The sequence below is a fragment of the Scyliorhinus canicula genome, chromosome 10 (genome assembly GCF_902713615.1).
Source record: "Scyliorhinus canicula chromosome 10, sScyCan1.1, whole genome shotgun sequence".
Lineage (NCBI taxonomy): Eukaryota > Metazoa > Chordata > Chondrichthyes > Carcharhiniformes > Scyliorhinidae > Scyliorhinus > Scyliorhinus canicula.
This window is the reverse complement of record NC_052155.1, coordinates 46,147,903-46,168,764: the sequence shown is the minus strand read 5'-3', so window position 1 is coordinate 46,168,764 and position 20,862 is coordinate 46,147,903. Positions and strand designations below refer to the sequence as shown.

Below are 20,862 nucleotides of genomic sequence, written 5' to 3'. Positions count from 1 at the left end.
ACATTTGATGGCCCATCTTCACAAAAAACAAAGGACTGGTACTCAAGCAACCGGGACCATCAAAGACATTTCGGCGCCACTCCCTGTTCAAGGGAAACGCAAACAACGGGGTCAGTGACCGCTTGGGACACGCCCAGCCATCCAGATCCCCACCCACGTATTGGCTAGGGAATCGAACAAAGTCATAGGGGTCACCCAATTAGTAAAGCCCAAAACCGAAGAACCGCCCAAAAGAGCACCCCCCCCCCCCCCCCCCCCCAGTCGAGTATAAGAAGAGTTTGCCATATGTTCACTCTCTCTTGGCCTTGGTACTCCGGTCACGGCCATCGTCAATTGCAGCAACACCTGACGCGAGTCCAAGTTCAATGCCCACTACCAGACGGATGAGGCCAGCTGAGCAGTAGTTACTCCTTTGAACCCGAGAGATAAAGAATTGAACAGCGGCCACTGTTTTCTGTCCCAAGCCGGTGCCCGAAGTTAAGTACAGGTTGTCTTAGTTGATAGGTGTAGTTAGCTAGTAGTGTTTATGTTGCATGACTAATTGTGTAACTAAAGTACCCTTGACCTTGAACTAACTGGTGTTTGGCTGTTTGATTGATAGCCGGTTGAAACTTGTGGTGGTATCATTCGATACCTGGCGACTCTAAGCATTCGGACATAGATAACATAAAAGGAAGAGCAAATTCACTGATTACCATAATTGGAACAGAGCCACAGAAAAGACCAAGTAAAGGAAAGCACAACACCATGACCACTACCATCTCGAAGGACAAAGGCAGGAGACACATGGAACACCACCACAATGGAAGTTGCCCTTCATGCCACTAAGCATCCTGACTTTGGGCTCCCACTCCTTCACTGTAATTGGGCCAAATTTTTTGAACTCCCTCCCGAACAGCACTATGAATGTACCCACACCCCATATTGACTGCAGCAGTTCAAGTAGGCAGCTCAACACCACCATCATAAGGGCAATTAGGGTTGGAAATAAATGGCTTGCTGAGCCACCGATGCCCACATCCCATGAAATAATTTTTAAAAAATTAAAGTCAGCTTGAGCCAGACTAGCTGTTAAGTAATCAAGCAGCCAAAGTACTTATACAGTTCCAGTTTTGGAAGTTCATCTAAGAACTAACCTTCTTGACATTAGACTAGAACAGACCTCACAATCTGCTGTGAACCCTTCACTTTACAAGATCCTCACTTCAACTTTAAATCATTGAATCCATTCAGGAAATCACAGGTCTGCCACATGGGAATTTGTGTGCAAATGGGAGATCAGGTGAAGTAGCGATTATTCGAGCTAAGTGTATGAGAACAAAGAACTTTTTTTAAAACTCATGGAAACTTGCTACTGAATTATTTAACTGGAATACACACTCTAGGGTAACAAAAGAATCACCGCTTTCCATACAAAACACAGTATAGGGAAGAAAGGAAGCAACTATATTCTGGGATCAACATAAGAACAGGAGTGGAGCATATAGCCCATCAAGCCTGCTCCACCATTCAATACAATCATGACTGATTGGACACTGCACACACTATCCTCATAACACTGGACGTTATCGTTAATCAAGAATCTATCAATCTCTACCTTAAACATACCCGAAGACTGAAATTCCACAGCCCGAGTAGAGAACTCCAAAGATTGACAACCCTCTGCAAATAAATTTCTCTTCATCTCAGTTCTAAGTGGTGTCTCCTTATTTTGAAATTGTGGCCTCCTGGATCTAGACTCTCCAACCAAGGGAAACATCTTACCTGCATCTACTCTGTCAATTCCTTTAAACATTTTGCAGGCTTCAATGAGATTGCCTCTCATTCTTTGACACGCAAGATTTTTGCCCAATCTTTCTTCACAACACAGTCCCTGAAACAAGTCTGGTAAATCTTTGTTGCACACCCTATATGCCAATAATATCCTTTCAGAAGCAAGGGGACCAAAACTGCACATAGTATTCCAGGTGCCGTCTCAACAACCGATTAAAGAAAGACCTCACTACTCCTGTACTCAAATTGTCTTACAAGAAAGACTAACATTCCATTAACCTTCTCAACAACTTGCTGCCTTCAGGTAACTTATGGACAAGGACACCCGGGTTCCCCATGTATATCTACATTTTCTAATTTCTTACCATTTAGGAAATACTCTGCAATGAAAGGGTTTCCTTAGGAGGGTAGGTTGGTTAGGTCAGGGCTGTATCCACTGGAGTTAAGGAGAATGAAAGGCGATCTTATTGAAAGATGATTGATCCTCAGACAACTTAACAGGATGGATGCTGAAAGCATGTTTCAACTTTTGGGGGAAACTAGAACTAAGGGGCACTGCTTTAAATAAAATTAAGATGGAGATAAGGATTTTTGTTTCCTGAAACATGAGCCTGTGGAACTCTCTCCCCACAGAGCAGTGAGGGAGGGTCGCTGAATGATTTTAAAGCCAAGTTGGATAGATTATTGATTGACAAGGGAGTCAAAAGGTATAGGGGAAGCCACAACCAGATCAGCCATGATCTTATTGAATAGCATAGCAGGCTCGAGGGGCTAAACGGCCTATTCCCACTTCTAAATTGTATGTTTGTGCCACATATCATCCTAGTGCATAAATTTATTGTATATGAACAATTTTCTCCCCATGCATATTGAAGGCAACTTCCTACCGATTGCACCACCCTACTAAAATCAATCTATTTTAAATTAGCCAACCCTGCACAGAGCAGTGACTGAATCTGGGGCCTTCTTGATCTATATAGTTCAGCTATTGGAGTCATCCACTAACTTAGTTGGAAGCTGTAAAATGTATACTTTTCAAAATAAACTCATTTTATGTCAGAAAAGGTCCTGTGAGTCACTCATTTGGGTCGTCAATTGGGAAAACCACTATAGTTGACATATTCTGCACTGACCCTGTATTAAATTGTCATATAGCCTGTGTGTACGAAAGCTAAAATCATTCCACCACACAGGCTGTGTGATTAGTGCTTTGATCGGATGGGGAAAGATCAACAGACCCCCTCCTTGTTTGACAGCAACAGCATTGCATTAAAAGGCCACAACTTAGTGTAAACGTTACTGTTTACATACTGTGCTCTTAAAATAACTATACAGACATATTTTCCTGAGTTTAAGAAAGAAATCAGTTTTATCATGCTAAAACTGACACACACAGGTCCAGATAGATTCAACCAAATTCTAGTTTAAAAGTTGATAGCTTGGAGCATCTGCTGGTTACAGGCCAAATCTGGTTTATCCTTTTTCAGTGCTGAAGCAGTTTCAAAGGTCTAGCTGGTCTTTCAGTCTTCCTGGTGATGCGTGAGAGAAACAGGATTTTTTCCTTAAGTCTGTGCCTACTGGGAATGGGGCAAAGTCAAATGAGTAGACAGGATCCAAGCTAGATAGGGAGCAAAGCACGAGTTTTGCTGAGCTCAACTGCTAGTTCCATTCTGCCCTGACACCCAAGCTTAAACCACACAAAAGAATCAGTTGGTCATGTGATCTCTCTCCAACTTCTAGTAATTAAAACATAATTGTATATTCCATTTATAACTCTATCGTGCCTGTCTGGAGAACCATCTTAAAAATCAAAGTTTCTGTCCAAATAATTAACCTTTGAAAAGTTGGCTTTCAGCTGCTGAATACTGTGAATGATTTCAATGAATATCTTGTCAATAGAATAGGACGGTTTTTCAGAGTTCCTGGGCAGGCTGATGGGTGGGTGGGGTTTGGACATGGTTTTGATGAGTTTTGCAGACTTACTGGTTCCTCTCCATAGGATTGCAATGCAAAATATATAGCAACACAAATTAGTGTCAGCCATTTTTATGTAGATTGAAATCACTTTAGTCTGTGAAATCACTTTAGTCAGCTTCAAATAAAATCTCTTGTCTCTTTAGAAGTCCAATTCCAGTTTCCAAGTACGGCAGCATGGTAGCATTGTGGATAGCATAATTGCTTCACAGCTCCAGGGTCCCAGGTTCGATTCCGGCTTGGGTCACTGTCTGTGCAGAGTCTGCACATCCTCCCCGTGTGCGTGGGTTTCCTCCGGGTGCTCCGGTTTCCTCCCACAGTCCAAAGATGTGCAGGTTAGGTAGATTGGCCATGATAAATTGCCCTTAGTGTCCAAAATTGCCCTTAGTGTTGGGTGGGGTTACTGGGTTATGGGGATACGGTGGAGGTGTTAACCTTGGGTAGGGTGCTCTTTCCAAGAGCCGGTGCAGACTCAATGGGCCGAATGGCCTCCTTCTGCACTGTAAATTCTATGATAAATTCTATGATAAGTAATGAACTAAAAATCAATATTTGATAATAATGTAATTCTGAGACAACTTCATAATAGATGTTTAAATTAACTAACCCAATTAAAAAGTCAGTTCCAACTGTAAAGGCAAAGCAATTCACACCTTCCCATTAAAATGTACAGACTGCGGGATATTCAATGTTAAATCTTTCCTCAATTTTGCTGTGAAGGAAATTACTGCTGTGGGGAAAGAGATTAATCTAATTTAGCAGGGGTGGGAAACCAAGATGTAGCAGTAGATATGAGAGACAAGCAGAGAAAATTAAGAGCAACAAACAGTAATGAAATTGTAGAAAGTGCAGGAATTAGCTAAAAGAACAAAAATCAGAGCAGACTGCTATGCTGTTAGAATGTGAGGATTTCTAAAAATGAAGTTGATGAGCTGCACAGAGGTAGCTTCATGGGACATTAGGGGCTATCCCAGAGACCTGGCTTAAACAAAGTCAGGAATGGCAATGAATCATTCCTGGCTACAATTATGTCCTTCCCTCATAATCCTGCAAATTAGTTCTGGTCAAGTACATGCCCAGTTGCCCTTTGAAAGTTCCTTTGAAAAAAAGAAAAAAAAAACAAAAGTAAAAGAAAGTTAATGTGAAATTTGCTTCCATCACCTTCAAAGTATTACATGCCAGATTTTAACACGGAGTAGAAAGCGTTATCATCCTATCTAGTTATTTTGCTAATTATTTTTATCTATAGTCTCTGATTACTGACTTTCCAGAATAACAGCAACTTGTATAGCGCTTTAACATGATGTCCTAAGGTGCTTCACAGCTGCAATATAAAAGAAAATATGACAACCAAGCCACATAAGGAGATATTGGATCAGATGACAAAAAAGCTTGGTCGAAAAAAATTTTCTTTCAGAAGTGTCTTAAAGGCGTGAGGTGGTGAGGCGACAGGTAGGAAAGGAATTCCAGAGCTTGGAGCCGAGGCAACTGGAGGCATGGCAGCAATGCTGGAGCAATTGTAATTGGGAATGCACAATAGACCAGAATTAAAGGAGCACAGATACTAGAGGGTTGTGGGCATGGAGTAGAGGTAGCGAGAAATTTCATAACAAGGATGAGGATTTTGAAATCAGGGTCTACATGCAGAGTCCTCATTATGGTGGTACTGATCCAGATTTAAATGGGCAATGCTCTTTGCATTAGAGGTTAAGAAAACATATCACTGCAGCAAGCAGTGAAATCTGAATCCATGCCCCTGAAGAGATTGGAGGGTCTGTGGTTCCAGATTGACAGAAGCCTATCGCAAACTGGATTGAAGATGAAGTATTGGGCAGAGTACACAAATTCTACTTCCACAAAGAAGAGTTCATGCAAATCTGTTCCGGATTCCAAGAATTGTTATCCTGTTTCTAGATCGAGCTGTTTGATTAAGCCAACTTTACCCTGTATTTCAGTTATCATTTTCTACCACATTCACCTATCTCCCATTACTGTGGTTGAATTGTATATAGTTAATTTTCGTATATTCGAGGGGATATACTTTATTTGGAAAAAAGGGGGATGGCGTGGCTCTCTTTATATGGGGTGGTTGTTTCTAATGTACAACAGTGCAAGGGATATGATGTAATAGATCATGTGACTTATGCTGGCAGTCAGATTCTTGTGTTACTGATCCCATTTTGAATAGTCAGTGCCTTCTGCATAGTAGTAGCTAACAGAGGTTGTAGCCACCTGGGGTGGCCACGTCCCGATTACAAAATGGACACTTGCAGAGAATGAAGGGAAAAATGGACAATGCTGAGAAAGCAAGCAGGTGCAAGGTTTGGCTGTTGATTGGAGTTTGCAGCTCCCAGACAAGACCGATACTGCAAAACCATTAGCATACTAATGAGCCATCCCCGGGGACAAAAGAGAAACATTTAAGCAAACAATACCAAAGCAGACACCCGGCGCCAGAGGAGACTAGAATAAAACAGGCCACGGCCACATAGGGCCAGCCCAGCAATCAGGGCAGCCACCCCTTTATTGGAGGAAATCGATATCAATGATCAGGATATGGTCCAATTAATTGGGACCAAGTTCAAGGACCGCCCAAAAGCACGCAAAGCCCCTTTGAGTACAAGAGGAAGCCCTCAAGAGAGAATCGTTCTTCTTGGCCTTGGCTCTCAGCGATGAGAGGCCTGCCTAGCAGCTGCACCAGACAAGTAAGTCCAAAGTCAACGCACGCTACGAGATAGACGCTCCGAGCTACTATTCCATACAAGTTCGATCCCAGTAGCCTCAGAACCGGACAACGGCCATTGTTCCTCTGACTGAGTGCGCACCCGAAGCTAAGTATAGACTTTAGTAGTAGCGATAGTTTAGTTAGTAGTTTGTGCATGAGTATAATTGACTGTGTGTAAATAAATGAGTATTGATTTTGAACTTACTAACTGGTGTATCGAGTCTTTGATCAGTATTCGGTTTTGAACCTTGTGGCGGTATCGAAAAGATACCTGGCGACTCTTGAGCAAACGTGATTAGAATTAAGGAAGGCAACCATACTAATCGCCATAAACAGAGCCAATTAGAGAGAGAGCACAATGAGCAACAAGGTCAAGGAAACAACAAGCAGAATTTTCAAACGAGGTTGCTGATTCAAGGGCATAGTGCTCAAATTATGGCTAGCTTGTTCTGCATACTCAAACTCTCACGAGCCAGGGAGTAAAACAATTCACTGGAAAGTATTTTACACTCATAAAAGTACACTGCATGCAAACTAATTCTAAATGCAGGGAAGACCATAAGACATAGGAGTGGAAGCAGGGCCATTCGGCCCATCGAGTCCACTCCGCCATTCAATCATGGCTGATGGGCATTTCAACTCCACCTACCAATAAGTCAACTCCACCTACCAATAAGAAGAGAGGCAACATTTTTTTAAAAAGTTTTTCTTGATTCGTTCATGGGATGCGAACGTCGTTGGCTGGGCCAGCACTTATTGCCTATCCCTGAGTGCATTTAAGAGTCAACCACATTGCTGTGGGTCTGGAGTCACATGTAGGCCAGACAAGCTTTGCAGATTTCCTTCATTAGTGAACCAGATGGGTTTTTACAACAATCGATTCATTAGACTTTTAATTCCAGATTTTATATTGAATTCAAATTCCGCAACTGTCTTGGTGAGATTCAAACCCAGGTTCCCAGAGCATTACCGTGGGTCTCTGGATTACTAATCCAGTGACAATACCACTACGTCACTGCCTCCCCATAAGAGAACAAAATTAGAACAATATTTCAGTCAATGGTAAAGTCAACATAGTCCCTAAACCTTTAGGGTGAATACACAAATGCATAGAACTTGTGAGGCGAAAAAGAAACAAGCCCATCCAGTTATTCCTTCTGACAATCTCAAAATTGCAAAATATTATAACGCATAATTTCCTGAATGGGTTATGACAGAGTTGTTGTCTTATAAAGGTAATGGTGACGTAATACCGCCGTATTCCCAGATGACCATAGGCTGTTTTCCCCTTCAAGGGAGAGAGCAGACCGGTGTGATCTAACCCAAGGATCACTACACATCAGGCGAGCAGAAAGCTTGAGAAGGCAAACAGCAATGTGATAGTGACCGGATGTTTGTTTTTGTTGATTGAGAAGTAAATATTGACCAGGGCACCAGACTCAAACCTCTTGCCCTTCTTCAAAATAATACTGCAGGTTCTTTTACACCCACTTCAGAAAGCAGACAGGAACCTTGGTTTAATGTCTCATCTTAAAGACCACATCTCTAACCGTTCCCTCAGTATCGTACAGGAATGACAAGTCTCAATTTTTCTGCTCAAGTCCTGGAGTGGGACTTGAACCCACAAACTTGTGACTTAACAGGCAAACATGTTACCCACTGGGCTACCACTAAGTGCTTAAAAACACTTGCTTCCCCCTCTGTGTTGCTTATTATTTCCATATTACTCTATGCGGTCTTATAGCTATCAATCTCTATCAACTAGTACACAACAGACCCAGACATGATTCAAAGGAAATCCTAGAGGGGGAAGAGCTTTAAAAACCAGAGGTTCCTTGCATGCATGTTACACTTGTCCTGTTTCTGGTCTCAAATTACTCAACTGTATCCCAAAATGCAATTTTATGAAATAAATTTATGTAATTTACATTTGAATTAATCAACACTAAATGGATCTAGCCTCTCCTTGGGGAACTTTTTCCCTAGATTGACCACGCATACACTGAAATATTGGTTCACGAGATTTACTTTGAATATGCATCTACAAACACACTGCAGCCCATCTCAAAAACATTTGATTGCTGATCTTCCCACCACCCTCCCTCCCCTCCCCAAACGAAACCACACAGATGTGTGTCACAAATGGGTTTCACTTGTGGATTGAGCCAGGCAGCGAGATGGAATGTGTAACAGCTGCTCTCTTAAATAAAACTGGCAAACTTGTTTTATTCTAACTTCCATAAAGTAATGAGAAATGTCTTAATTGGCTCGTTACATCACACTTACTTTAAAACTGTAATGAAGTTACTGTGAAAATCTCCTAGTCGCCACATTCGGGCACCGTTCGGGTACACCGAGGGAGAATTCCGAACGTCCAATTCACCGAAAAACACATCTTTCATGATTTGTGGGAGGAAACCAGAGCACCCGGAGGAAACCCACTCAGACACAGGGAGAGCGTGCAGGCTCCTCACAGACAGTGACCCAAACTGGGAATCGAAGCCAGATTCCTGGCATGGTGAAACAACAGTGCTAACCACTGTACTACTGTGCTGCCCATCTCTTAAAAAGACCATAGATGTAAATCTACCACCTGTGAACAGGATGGGAGAATTTGAATATAGCGACGGAAATCCGGAAATAAAAAACTACCCCCAATTGTTGCAGGCACCTACATGGTTCAATAATATCCTTTAATGAACAAAACTCGCCATCCTTACTTGGTGTGGTTTGTACTTAAATCCAACTCCACATCAATTTGGTTGAATCTTTATACTCTACAGTGGCCTAGATGTCATCGGTTGTACCAAAAACTCAGGAATGGGCAACACATTTGTTGCCAGTAATACCAACAGTCATAATTTTTTTTTAAAAGAATGTTTGCACCCAAGTGGAGGCTAAAGATAGTTTTGATGGCCATGTATCTCAAACACTAAGCTGAGTGATGAGGAGAGTTAGATTTGGCCTCCACAGCCTCTGCGGCAAAGATTCAACAGCACCAGTAACACAATGCTGCATTAGGTTTGGCCTCACTTCTTAAATTAAACACATTATTACCTAAATGTCTGGCTGTAACTATCAGGCTTGGCACTTAACAGAAATCAGCTCCTGGTCACTGTACAGCAATCCTGCTGCGTTTTGTACCTATGAACTTTTGAATATATCTTGCTCAACTGCAATGCCTTTTACATTCAAACAGCCAATGGAAAACACACCTTCAGTTGTAATGCACGACAGTGCAAATTCTGAAAATGGACATACTATTATATTGTCGCACATCCCAATAATTGTATTTCATTAGAATCAGAATCCCAACAGAGCAGAAGGTCATTCAGCCCATCAGGTTTGCACCAACCCTTTCAAAGAGCATCCCACCTAAACCCACTCCCCTGTCCCATTCCCATAACCCCACCTAACCTGTACATCGCTGGACACGAAGGGGCCATCTAACATGTCCAATCCACCTAACCTGCACATCTTTGGACTGTGGGAGCAAACCAGAACACCCAGAGGAAACCCACACAGACATGGGGCGAATGTGCAAACTCCACACAGTCACCCAAGGCTGGAAGTGAGTTGGGGTCTCTGGTCGCTGTGAGGCAGCAGTGCTCACCACTATGTCACCATGTCTGTTCTTTTTAAAAACTTCAAAATCCTATTCATTCAAGGGTAAGATGATAAAGCTGCTGGGTTTATTTGGAGTCACAGAGTTGGTGAGAAAGAATTTTGGAGATATGACACAGGAATTCAAGAACATTTGAGCACCACTGATAATCCCATTGGTCTTGCAGAAATCCCCCTAAACTAAACTCGCAATCCTGAGGTTGTCCTTTATTCTCCCACCACACAAAGAACCAGACTACTGTCACACAATGCATCAGGTTTAATGTTATTGCTTCACAGCCAAGTGTGACACCAATCTCTACTGAATTGAAGAGAAACTTCAAATAATCTTTATTAAGAAATGACAGTACTACATACAGTAAATTGAAAAAATCTTTGTCTTAAGTTACATTTTTTTTATACATGGGATAAGGGTGTCACTGGCAAGGCCAGCATTCATTGCCCCCGTTTAACTGGTGAACTGCTACAGTCTGCGTAATAAACTAATTGCAGCCATGTTAGCAATTGGATATTTTCAGGGCGTTCTGAATTAGGGAGAAGTGAAGCAGGATACCAAGTAGGAAGGAACTTAAACATGGAATTAGGAGGACTAAACAAGCCATGAAATGTCTTTAACAAACATGGTCAAGGAGAACTGCAATGCTTTTAATGCATATATTAGGAGCAAGAGAAAGAGTAGGACCCCTCAAAGACAATGGAGGGACATTTTCTTTTTATTACTTTATCAGAGTTACAAAGCCAGAGCTCAGAGTGTTGACAGAGGCAAATCCCTAATCCAGCTCCTTGCCTGCTCCAAAAACCAATTCATATTGAATCCAATTCATGGTCCCCACAAGAGAGACATACCAGATCCAGGCACTACACCTGACCTCACACTCATCTTAGCCAAAAGACCGAGATTATGCATGGAACCACAGGAAGTGGGTGAAATCCTTAATGAGTACTTTGTATCGGTATTCACCAGGGAGAAGGACATGACGGATGTGGAGGTCAGGGATTGGGGCGTGAACTCTTGAGAACGTCAATATATCAAAGGACGATGTTTTGAGCATCCTAAATTGCACTGAAAGTAGACAAGTCCCTGGGGCCGGATGGAATCTATCTCAGGTTATTGCAGGAGACAAGGGGACAAATAGATGGGGCCTTAAACAGATATCTTCACATCCTCTTCGACCACAGGCAAGGCGACACAGGTGGCCAAGGTGATTAAGAAGGCATATGGCATGCTCGTCTTCACCAGCCAGGCCATTGAGCACAGGAGTAGGGAAATCATGTTGCAGCTATATAAAACCTTGGTTAGGCCACATTTGGATGAGAGTGCAGTCCTGGTCAACACATTATCAGAAGGACATGGAAGCTTTGGAAAGAGTGCAAAGAAAGTTCACCAGAATGTTTCCTGGTCTCGAGGGTGTTGGCTATGAGAAGAGGTTGAATAAACCAGGACTATTTTCACTGTAAAGAGGGTGGCTGAGAGGAGACCTGATGGAAGTGTACAAAGTTATGAGAGACATAGACAGGGTGGATAGACAGAGGCATTTTCCAAGGTTGAAGTGTCAATTACAAGGGGGTACAGGTTCATGGTGAGGGGGGGAAAGTTTAAAGGAGGTGTGAGAGATAAAGTTTTCTTCGCAGAGAGTGGTGGGTGCCTGGAATGCACTGCCAGAGATGTGAAGGAAACTGGAACATTAGCAACATTTAAGAGGCATCTGGATGGGTACATGAATGGGGAGGAAATAGAGGGATACCGACCAAGTAAGGACAGACATTTTTTTAGTGAGGGCATCATGATCAGCACAGGCTTGGAGGGCCGAAGGGCCTGTTCCTGTGCTGTACCTTTTCTTTGTTCTTTATTTCCTGTTATCGGTCACCATCAATAAACACTTGGGTAAAACGCACACAACAATAGGATCTGGTATGACTACAACGCTTCTGCTTTTAAATAGTACAACAACATTCGTTATGATCCGTACTTGAACATATATCACTTGAGCGAGATGCAAGTGGCCAGCACCTAAATAACTATAAACTGCGCAAATCAATGCATTTAGGAGAGAAGCAGAAATAAATAAGAAGTTACTAAATAGACTTGGCAGAGATAGAAAACAGTGATTGGCTCTCTTTGCTTCTCCTTGCAGTTTGAGATCATGGAGCCATGTGCTTAAATTCTTTACAAACCTTAGTCACATATCACTCTCCAAATACAATGAATACAAACAAGACAACACTGCGATTCTCTAGTGCATTTGCAATGAGTTTTCAAAAGGGGTTCCAGAAACAAATGATTGCAGGTGACAAATAGTTAGGCTCATGTGAAAAACTAAATCGGCATTTGTTAGGAACCTGTTACACCATGGAGCGAACATAATAAAAAGGAACAGGCCATGGCCTGCATTCACTTTCATTGGTGATCTTATCTTGGTCTCAAGTTTACTTTCCTGCCCATTCCTCCTATCTTTACATCAGCAGCAAGTTTGGCTACAATACATTCTGTTTCTTCAGCCAATTCTTCAGGGGGCTTGATAGCATAAATGCTTGGAGGATATTTCCTCCGATTGGAAAGTGTAGTAATAGGTGCCACAGTTTCAGGACAGTCAACCGTTTGGGACTGAGATCAGGAGAAAATTTTCCACTTGAGTTGGAATATTGTGAACAGTTTTGAGCCCCATAATTTAAGGGAGGATATGCTGGCCTTGGAGGGTCCAGAGGAGGTTCACAAGAATGACCCCTGGAATGAAGGACTTGTCATACAAGGACTCTGGATCTGTACTCGAGTTCAGAAGGACCGGGGGGGATCTCATTGAAACTTACAGAATACTGGGAGATCTAGAGTGAACGTAGAGTGGATGTTTCCACTAGTAGGAAAAACTAGAACCCAGGGGCACAACAGCCTCAAACTGAAGGGACGATCTTAAAACGGAGATGAGGAGTAATTTCTTCAGCCAGAGGGTGGAGCTCATTGCTGAAGAATGTTTAAGACAGACATAGATAGTTTCTTGATTAATAAGGGGATCAAGGGTCATGGGGAGAAGGCAGGAGAATGGGGTTGAAAGACATCAGCCATGATTGAATGGCAGAGCCGACTCGAAGAGCCGAAAGGCCTTTTTTTGCTCCCATGTCTTATGGAATTCTCTACCTCAAAGCTATTGATACCAATTCATGTGACTATATTCAAGTCAGAGTGTAACAAGTTTTTGAATGTCAGGGAATTAGGGATTTGGGATAGTATGGCAATATGTCCCCGAGACAGATGATCAGGCATGATCTTACTGAATGACAGAGCAAGCTCAATTGTTGAATATTCTTTTGTTCTTTTCTGTATGACAGAACCATATTCCAGTGGCGGAAGCATATTCCACAGAAAATTTCAAAGAGAATAGTTAAATCTGAAGTGTTATGGGGAAAGAATTTCAAACTTGTTACATCGTGAAATTAGTTTAAGCGAACAGTAGAGATGCATTTAAATTGAAGTTAGATAAGTACATAAGGAACAGGACAATGCCAAAATCGTTAGATGAAGTAAACTGGAAGATGTTCATGTTTATTCGGTATAAATACACGAGCAGCACGGTAGCACAGTGGTTAGCACTATTGCTTCACAGCATTAGGGTACCAGGTTGGATTCCTGGCTTGGGTCACTGTCTGTTCTTCCAGTGTCTGCGTGGGTTTCCTCTGGGTGCTCCTGTTTCCTCCCACAAGTCCCGAAAGACGTGCTGTTAAGTAATTTGAACATTCCGAAATCTCCCTCAATGCAGACGCCGGAGTAACTTCATTGCACTGTTAATGTAAGCCTACTTGTGACAATAATAAAGGCTATTATTACTGGCATAAACCTGTTGGGACTGAATGTACTCTAAATTCACCAAATCCTTTAAAAAGGTAGTGCAGTGGGATTAATTGGAAACTCTTTCAAGAGTTGGGTCAGTCATGATGGACCGAATGGCCTTTTAAAAATAAATAAAAATTAATTAATGAGATGTGGGCATCACTGGTTGGACCGTAATTTAATTGCCCTGGCTTGTTAGGCCATTTTAGAGTCAATCACGTTGTTGTGGATCTGGAGTCACGTGTAGGCCAGGCCACCTAAGGATGGCAGATTTCCTTCCCGAAGAATATTAGTGAACCAGATGGGTTTCGGTAATCTTTTAACTCCAGATTTGTATCGAATCTAATTTATATCTGCCATGATGGGATTTGAACTCGGGTGCTTCCCCCCCACGAACATTGCCAGAGTCTCTGGATTAATAGTGCAATGATTCTACCAAATAAGATACCTATAAATCATTCTGCTGATCACCACCTGGGTAAATTCAGAAAAAGACTATTAAGCAGACTTGTTTATATTTAAGTAATTCCGTAATTAAATTGGGATTTATTAAAACACATCCCAGCAATCAGAAACAACTGCACTGGACAGTCCATCAATTTGAATAAACAGGTTGGTCTAATCCTGGAGATTTCCTTCGTGTCACTAGGGCATTAAAGTAAATATCTCAAAGCAATAATGCACCAAACTCTAAACTCCCTCTCGTTTGACCTACTTTAATCCACTACCGAATGGCCAAAATCCAGCCAGCAATAGGACTCCTAGTTTTAGAGTCCTAACAATAGCCCCATACATCCATCTAACGCCACTTTATAAATGTTCAGCATTGTAAGCCATTAGGAAATCATATTCAGGAAACGCAGGCCTGTTTCAAAAAGGACATTCACTATTGACAGGGAATGCAATCATGAGACTAATATTACTCAGCGGAACCCAATGCAGGCACAGTGTCAGGTCATGCATTTTTATTTGAATAAACACATACTAGAATTACAGAGTATTATAAATATTTCCACAAGTGAGCTGACTCAATAACTCGAATGAAATAAGCAGTACAATTGGGTGTTGGATAGTTAGTCTTTCATCTTTTATATTAGATATGAAAATAGAAATTTAGAGCACATCAGGTGGCAAATGTTCTCATCCATGCCATTTCACTCTTACAGCAATCCAAACTCGCCTTTCTGCCCAACTCTCTCCATAGCTTTATATCTTCCACTGCTTCAACTGTTTTATTAAGAGGCGTCTACCTCAACTATTCCTTGAGTCAAAGCATTCTAGGCCCCAACATGTTTGAAAAACTAGTTATAACAACCAGTTTAACCTGGTGATCAACATTCTTTCAACTTAAAATTTCATCAATCAATTGCTCACCTGCCAAAATGGAAACGCTGTCAGTAATAATTCTCAGCTACCAGCAGGAAACAAATACTCAGGAAAAAACATAAGACTAAGTAATGGTGGATTCACCTTTAATCATAGAATCCCTACAGTGCAGGAGCCCATTCGGCTCATTGAGTCTGCACTGACCCATCAAAAGACCACCCTACCTCGACCCAATCCCCCACCCTTTCCCTGTAACTGCACCCGACCTTTAGATACTAAGGCAATTTAGCATGGCCAATCCAACTAGCCTTTACATCTTTGGAAATTTAGCATGGCCGATCTACCTCTGGAAAATTATTGCAAGAGTTAAAAGTTCCATCGCTCTTCTCTGGGTTAAAGTCTCAAAAATGGATTTTGGGGAGGTCCTAGTTAGCACAAGCATACAATATCAAATGGCAAAATTGCAATCAGAGAAATAAAGCAGAGCAATTGTATATGGTCCTGAAGGTTTTTTTTTGATCGTTCAGGGATCTGGGCATCGCCGGCTGTGCCAACATTTATTGCCCATCCTTAGTGGCCCTTGGACTGCGTGGCTTGCTAGGCCATTTCAGAAGGTATTTAAGAGTCAACCACATTGCTGTCGGTCTGGAATCACATGTAGGTCAGACAAGGCAAGGTCTTCAGATTTCTTTCCTTAAAAGGAAAAAAGTGAACCAGATGGATTTCGACAATGGTTTCATGGTCATTGGACTTTTAATCAAATTTTTCTGTTGAATTCAAATTTCACCATATGCCGTAGCAGGATTCGAACCCGGCTTCCAGAGCATAATCCTGGGTGTCTCAATTAATAGTCCAGTGACAATACCACTACGTCACCACATTTTATTGGGATATTATAAAGGAAGTTTGTTTGATTACCTATAAATAGAACGTTAGAGAAATGAAAATTGCTATTTCAGAACCTCTCCACATTGAAGTGGTTAATGCTGCCACAAGTGATCAAATTGGAAATAAGCATCACAATTTCCAACAAAGCCAAACCAAAGTGATTATAAGCCAATCACAGTCCTACTACACTGCAATGCCTCAAAACTTTTCACACAATTACTTTTGAAAGGCTGTGACTGATCAGATGGCAAACACGGCAGAGCATTACTCCACAAAAGTAATCAGAATTGAATGATAGTTAATCTATTTGAGGCGCGAGGGATAATCAAATTATCTAGAAATTTCCCTGCAATTTAACGATCTTCAAAATCCACCGGAGTAGCAGAAAAGGGGCAGCATGGTAGCACAGTGGTTAGCACTATAATTTCACAGTGCCAGGGTCCCAGATTCAATTCCCGGCATGGGTCACTGCCTGTGCAGTGTCTGCACGTTCTCCCCATGTCTGCGTGGATTTCCGGGCACTCCGGGTTCCTCCCACAAGTGCCGAAAGACGTGCTATTAGGTAGTTTAGACATTCTGAATTCTCCCTCTGTGTATCCGAACAGGCGCCAAAATGTGGCAACTAAGGGCTTTTCGCAGTAACTTCATTGCAGTGTTAATGCAAGCCTATTTGTGACAATAAAGATTATTAAAAAAGACAAAAGCCTCAAGTTATATTGTAGCAGAAGGATTCCTCATAACATTCATCGTTGCACTAAAAACCAATTAGTTGCATGTGAACTGCTTTTGATGTTTCTAACAAGGTGCTTTAAATGGCAACGTAATTTTTGCTTTTTCAGTCAACATAAACTGATGATCAAAGTGAGGTCGCTGCCTTGCAATTACTCACTTAGGTGCCCATTACACTCTATTTATGAAAAGGAGTGGTAAACCTCAATTGCCATTTTTTAGAATGTAATATGTGGCATTATGTAGTCATCTGGCTGACAGAAGCAGCACGTGATTCAAATAGTCCTTACATGGATAGGACAATAATATTGTTACTGCCACAATGTTAGTACCTGAAACCTACCAATTGAAGTTATAGATTTAATTGTCACCATTCCAGTGCAAGGTAAACGGCGAACTGGAGGAAACTAACATTAAAAGTACGTATCACATGTTACTCTGCAGAATCAGTACTCCATTTCCTCTCCACCTGAGAACAGTCAGTGAATTTGGTGAAGACACTTCTCCTTTAAGTCTGCCTCCCAAACTTATTCTGGATAGGCAACCAACAGCAACACATAATCTAGGCTGTCAATGCCAGCTAAACCTCCAAAAGGTTAGCAAGGGGCTTTATGAGAAGGCGTTCCTTCCAAATTTATCTTTGCGTGGGGTGTGCACAACTTCTCCTCCATGCTTTCCCAGCAGAATGAAGCGAAACTGATGCACAGGGGTACTTTCAATTACATACAATTCTTCATTTTTTTTGTTCAATATAAAAACAAACCTAAACTAGCCAAATGACTACTGGAACTATTTGTAATGGATTTAAAATCAACAAGATGTTGCCTTCTCCTTGCGATTTTCAGATGATGCGGGGAGAAATTAGGCAGAAAGGGGGTTAAAGACAGCTTGTGGAGATCAAATCTGTAGGAAATAGCCCTCTTGGTCACTTCAAAATTCTGAATATATACCAATAGAGATTAATTTCAAGCACAATATTATATAGAAAATAATATTTCTAGGATTCACTTTTAGTCTGCTAACCCTGCTAATGAATGAAATACAACCATCAAGATGATGCTGTTCAAGGGGGGTAAAATCTTAGAAGCTGCAGTTCATGCACCTTTATTCCATTCTTACAGAAATTATAAACTGTCTGCAGTAGAAATTATATAAACCCTGCTTCAGTTTTTTCCACCTTGGTTCTCAAATTAAAAGGAACAGTTGTCCGAGTTACTTATAATTTCTAGGCACTTATGTCACTGCTGAGCATGAAAACAAAGAATATCGCTGCAATGCCCCACCCAGACACTCCTCTCCTCCCCCATCCCCTCACTGCCCAACCCATATACTCCTCCCTCCACCCATCCATAATACCAGCAACAGCCCCCAAGACAGGAAGAACCCAGTCCAAGCAAGAATCCCTGGAGCAATATACCCGTTTCCACAGATTGAGCCCATTTCCCTAATGATGCAATATTCAAGATTAACACAAGGTGCCAAATAGAAGCCCCAGTTATCTCAGTTCAATACATCACCCCTGATATTTTCAAAACATCGTTGGGGAATCATGACCATGTTACACAAGGAAGAACACTTCTCACCCCAACAAGGTAACAGTTATTCTCGTACAGTAGTAATTTTGAGTACTTTCAACTAAAAATGGTCACTTATTGAATTGAAAAGATACAGGTGGGCTTCCTTCCTTTAGATTAGAAAACAAGAATTAATGACTAATTGAACTCCAGATATTCAGAACGTTAGAAGAACTGCACTGGAATCAGATTTCTGGGAAAGCTCACATTATGGGGGGGGGGGAGGAAAGAGGGGGGAAATAAATCAGCTTAATTACTGTAAACTACAATAGAAAATACATATCCTCTTTTCACAAAATGGCCTGTTCATTAACTTGCAGACATTTGTTTAAGAGTCAGTCAGCTGATATAATAACGTGGCACCCAGATCCTCATTAAAGACGATTTATCAATTTTAACACGCTGCATTTCATTCTCCCTATATCCAAGACTCTTGCTTAGCTCGTAACAGACCTGTTCTACAAACTGTGAGAACTGGATATTCAACATAAAAACTATAATTAATAAATATCGGTCTACCCTATCCAGACCCAGCCCCAATCACGCTGCACTAGTCCCCATTTAATAGGCGAATGAATTATTAAACAAAACATACAGGGAAAATAAAATCACATTAAAGGCCAGCTGCAGTAGGCCTTTCCTTCAAATAATAACCAGCTGTTTCGCTATTTGGGATTTGTTTTCCAAAGCAAATAACTTGGGATGCTGCAAAAAAAAAAACACTTTTGCATTAAAAATCTAAAAAAATAAACCACAAACACGTAGCAGCTTCAAATCTTTATCATTAAATGTATTTTTTTATTTTTCTGCAGAGAGCCCGGAGGCCTGCTCCAAATGCCTGCAACTGCACCCAATTCTCACACATCCTGGCTGCTCAAGAATATCTTTTACGGCTCGTGCAAAAGGAAAATGAACAAAGAAAGTTGCATTTTAAACAACTTACCAATCACCTCCTTGAGTTCGTAATCCTCCCTCATAATGGACCAGGGCAGGGTGCTGGTGTCCTCGGACATTGTGCCTGGGAATGAAGCTGCAGCCCCCGGGCTTCCTACCTCACGCTACGTTATGGTGTGTTGTTACTATGGTGCGTGGTCTTTATTTCTTTCCCCTCCTGGCTGAGAAGGCCGCAGGCCTGGTGCTGTCGGATCAATTCCCCTGCGCTCGATCCCCTCTCGCTCTTTCGCACAGGCACAAATACTTCCAATTGGCAAACTTTACCACGGGCTGGAGTTACCATGCCGCCCAACCGCCTCCCCTTCCCAGCTCTCATTCGACGCCTCCGGCACCGGCCCCTTTCCCCGTGCGGGCGCCCATTGGCTACGACGGCTGTCCGTCAAGGGGGGGCGGGGCGGGGCGCAAACGTCACTCGCGCGCGCCCAGCCCACGCCGAGGGCGTTCCCCTTTTGTTCGGCGGCGGAATGGGCGGGCGAGGGACGTCAGCCCAGCGCGCGTCCTGATGATGCTAATAAGTTGCCATGTACGCCAATAATATGAGTAACGTCGCCCGCCCACTTTGTTTTCGATGGGCCCGCCCGGGGATGGATTAATTGGAATGAGGGCAGAACATTCTCGCAATGTTCGGCAGGTCCGGTAGCCTCTGCGGATAAGAGCCCGTGAACATTGCATATTCTGATTATTTAACTGTTTTTCTCACCAACAGCTGCTTCCAGATTTACTGAGTTTTTTCTGCTTATAATCCAGATTTCCAATGCCAGCATCCGCGGGTATTCTGCCTTTGTATTCATGGGTTCATGCCAAAAAACATTTTCCCTAGGCCTGAGCGCTGTACAGTGGAAAAATACAAACAGGCAACCTACAAAACTAATGTCGAGGTGTTCTGATATTACTACCTTAATTATTTTCTACAATTATTTAAAGTTTAAAAGAAATGTCTAGCCTGACCAGTGCACAGGGAGTGGTGCACTGCCAGAAATGCCAGCCTTTTGGTGAGTTATTAAACTGACATTCCACCTGTCAACTATCATAGACATAGAACAGGCCCTTCGGCCCTCGATGTTGTGCCGAGCAATGATCACCCTACTCAAACCCACGTATCCATACTATACCTGTAACCCAACAACCCTACTCCCTTAACCTTACTTTTAAGGACACTACGGGAAATTTAGCATGGCCAATCCACCTAACCCGCACATCTTTGGACTGTGGGAGGAAACTGGAGCACCCGGAGGAAACCCACGCACACAAGGGGAGGACGTGCAGACTCCGCACAGACAGTGACCCAGCCGGGAACCGAACCTGGGACCCTGGAGCTGTGAAGCATTTATGCTAACCACCATGCTACCATGCTGCCCCAGATGGATGTAAAAGATAAGACATTATTCCATGAGGGTGGCACAGTGTTGAGCACTGCTGCCTCACAGCGCCAGAAATCTGGGTTCAATTCCACCCTTGGGTGAAATGAAATG

The 20,862-nt window shown here is 42.3% G+C and overlaps 1 protein-coding gene across 2 annotated transcripts in view; it reads right to left on the bottom strand.

Annotated features, from left to right (window-relative positions):
• The window catches only part of oxsr1b (oxidative stress responsive kinase 1b), a 271,259-nt gene extending 251,544 nt beyond the window's left edge, over positions 1-19,715 (bottom strand). Inside the window, exon 1 of one of the 2 annotated variants that reach the window (XM_038808848.1) lies at positions 19,380-19,715. Coding sequence is in view for 1 of the 2 variants with exons in the window: in XM_038808847.1 (XP_038664775.1) it covers positions 19,380-19,449 (70 nt within the window). In the remaining variant the exon portion in view is untranslated. The remainder of the gene's footprint in view (positions 1-19,379) is intronic. The other variant, XM_038808847.1, reaches the window with a different exon arrangement.
• Positions 19,716-20,862: the final 1,147 nt, after the last annotated feature.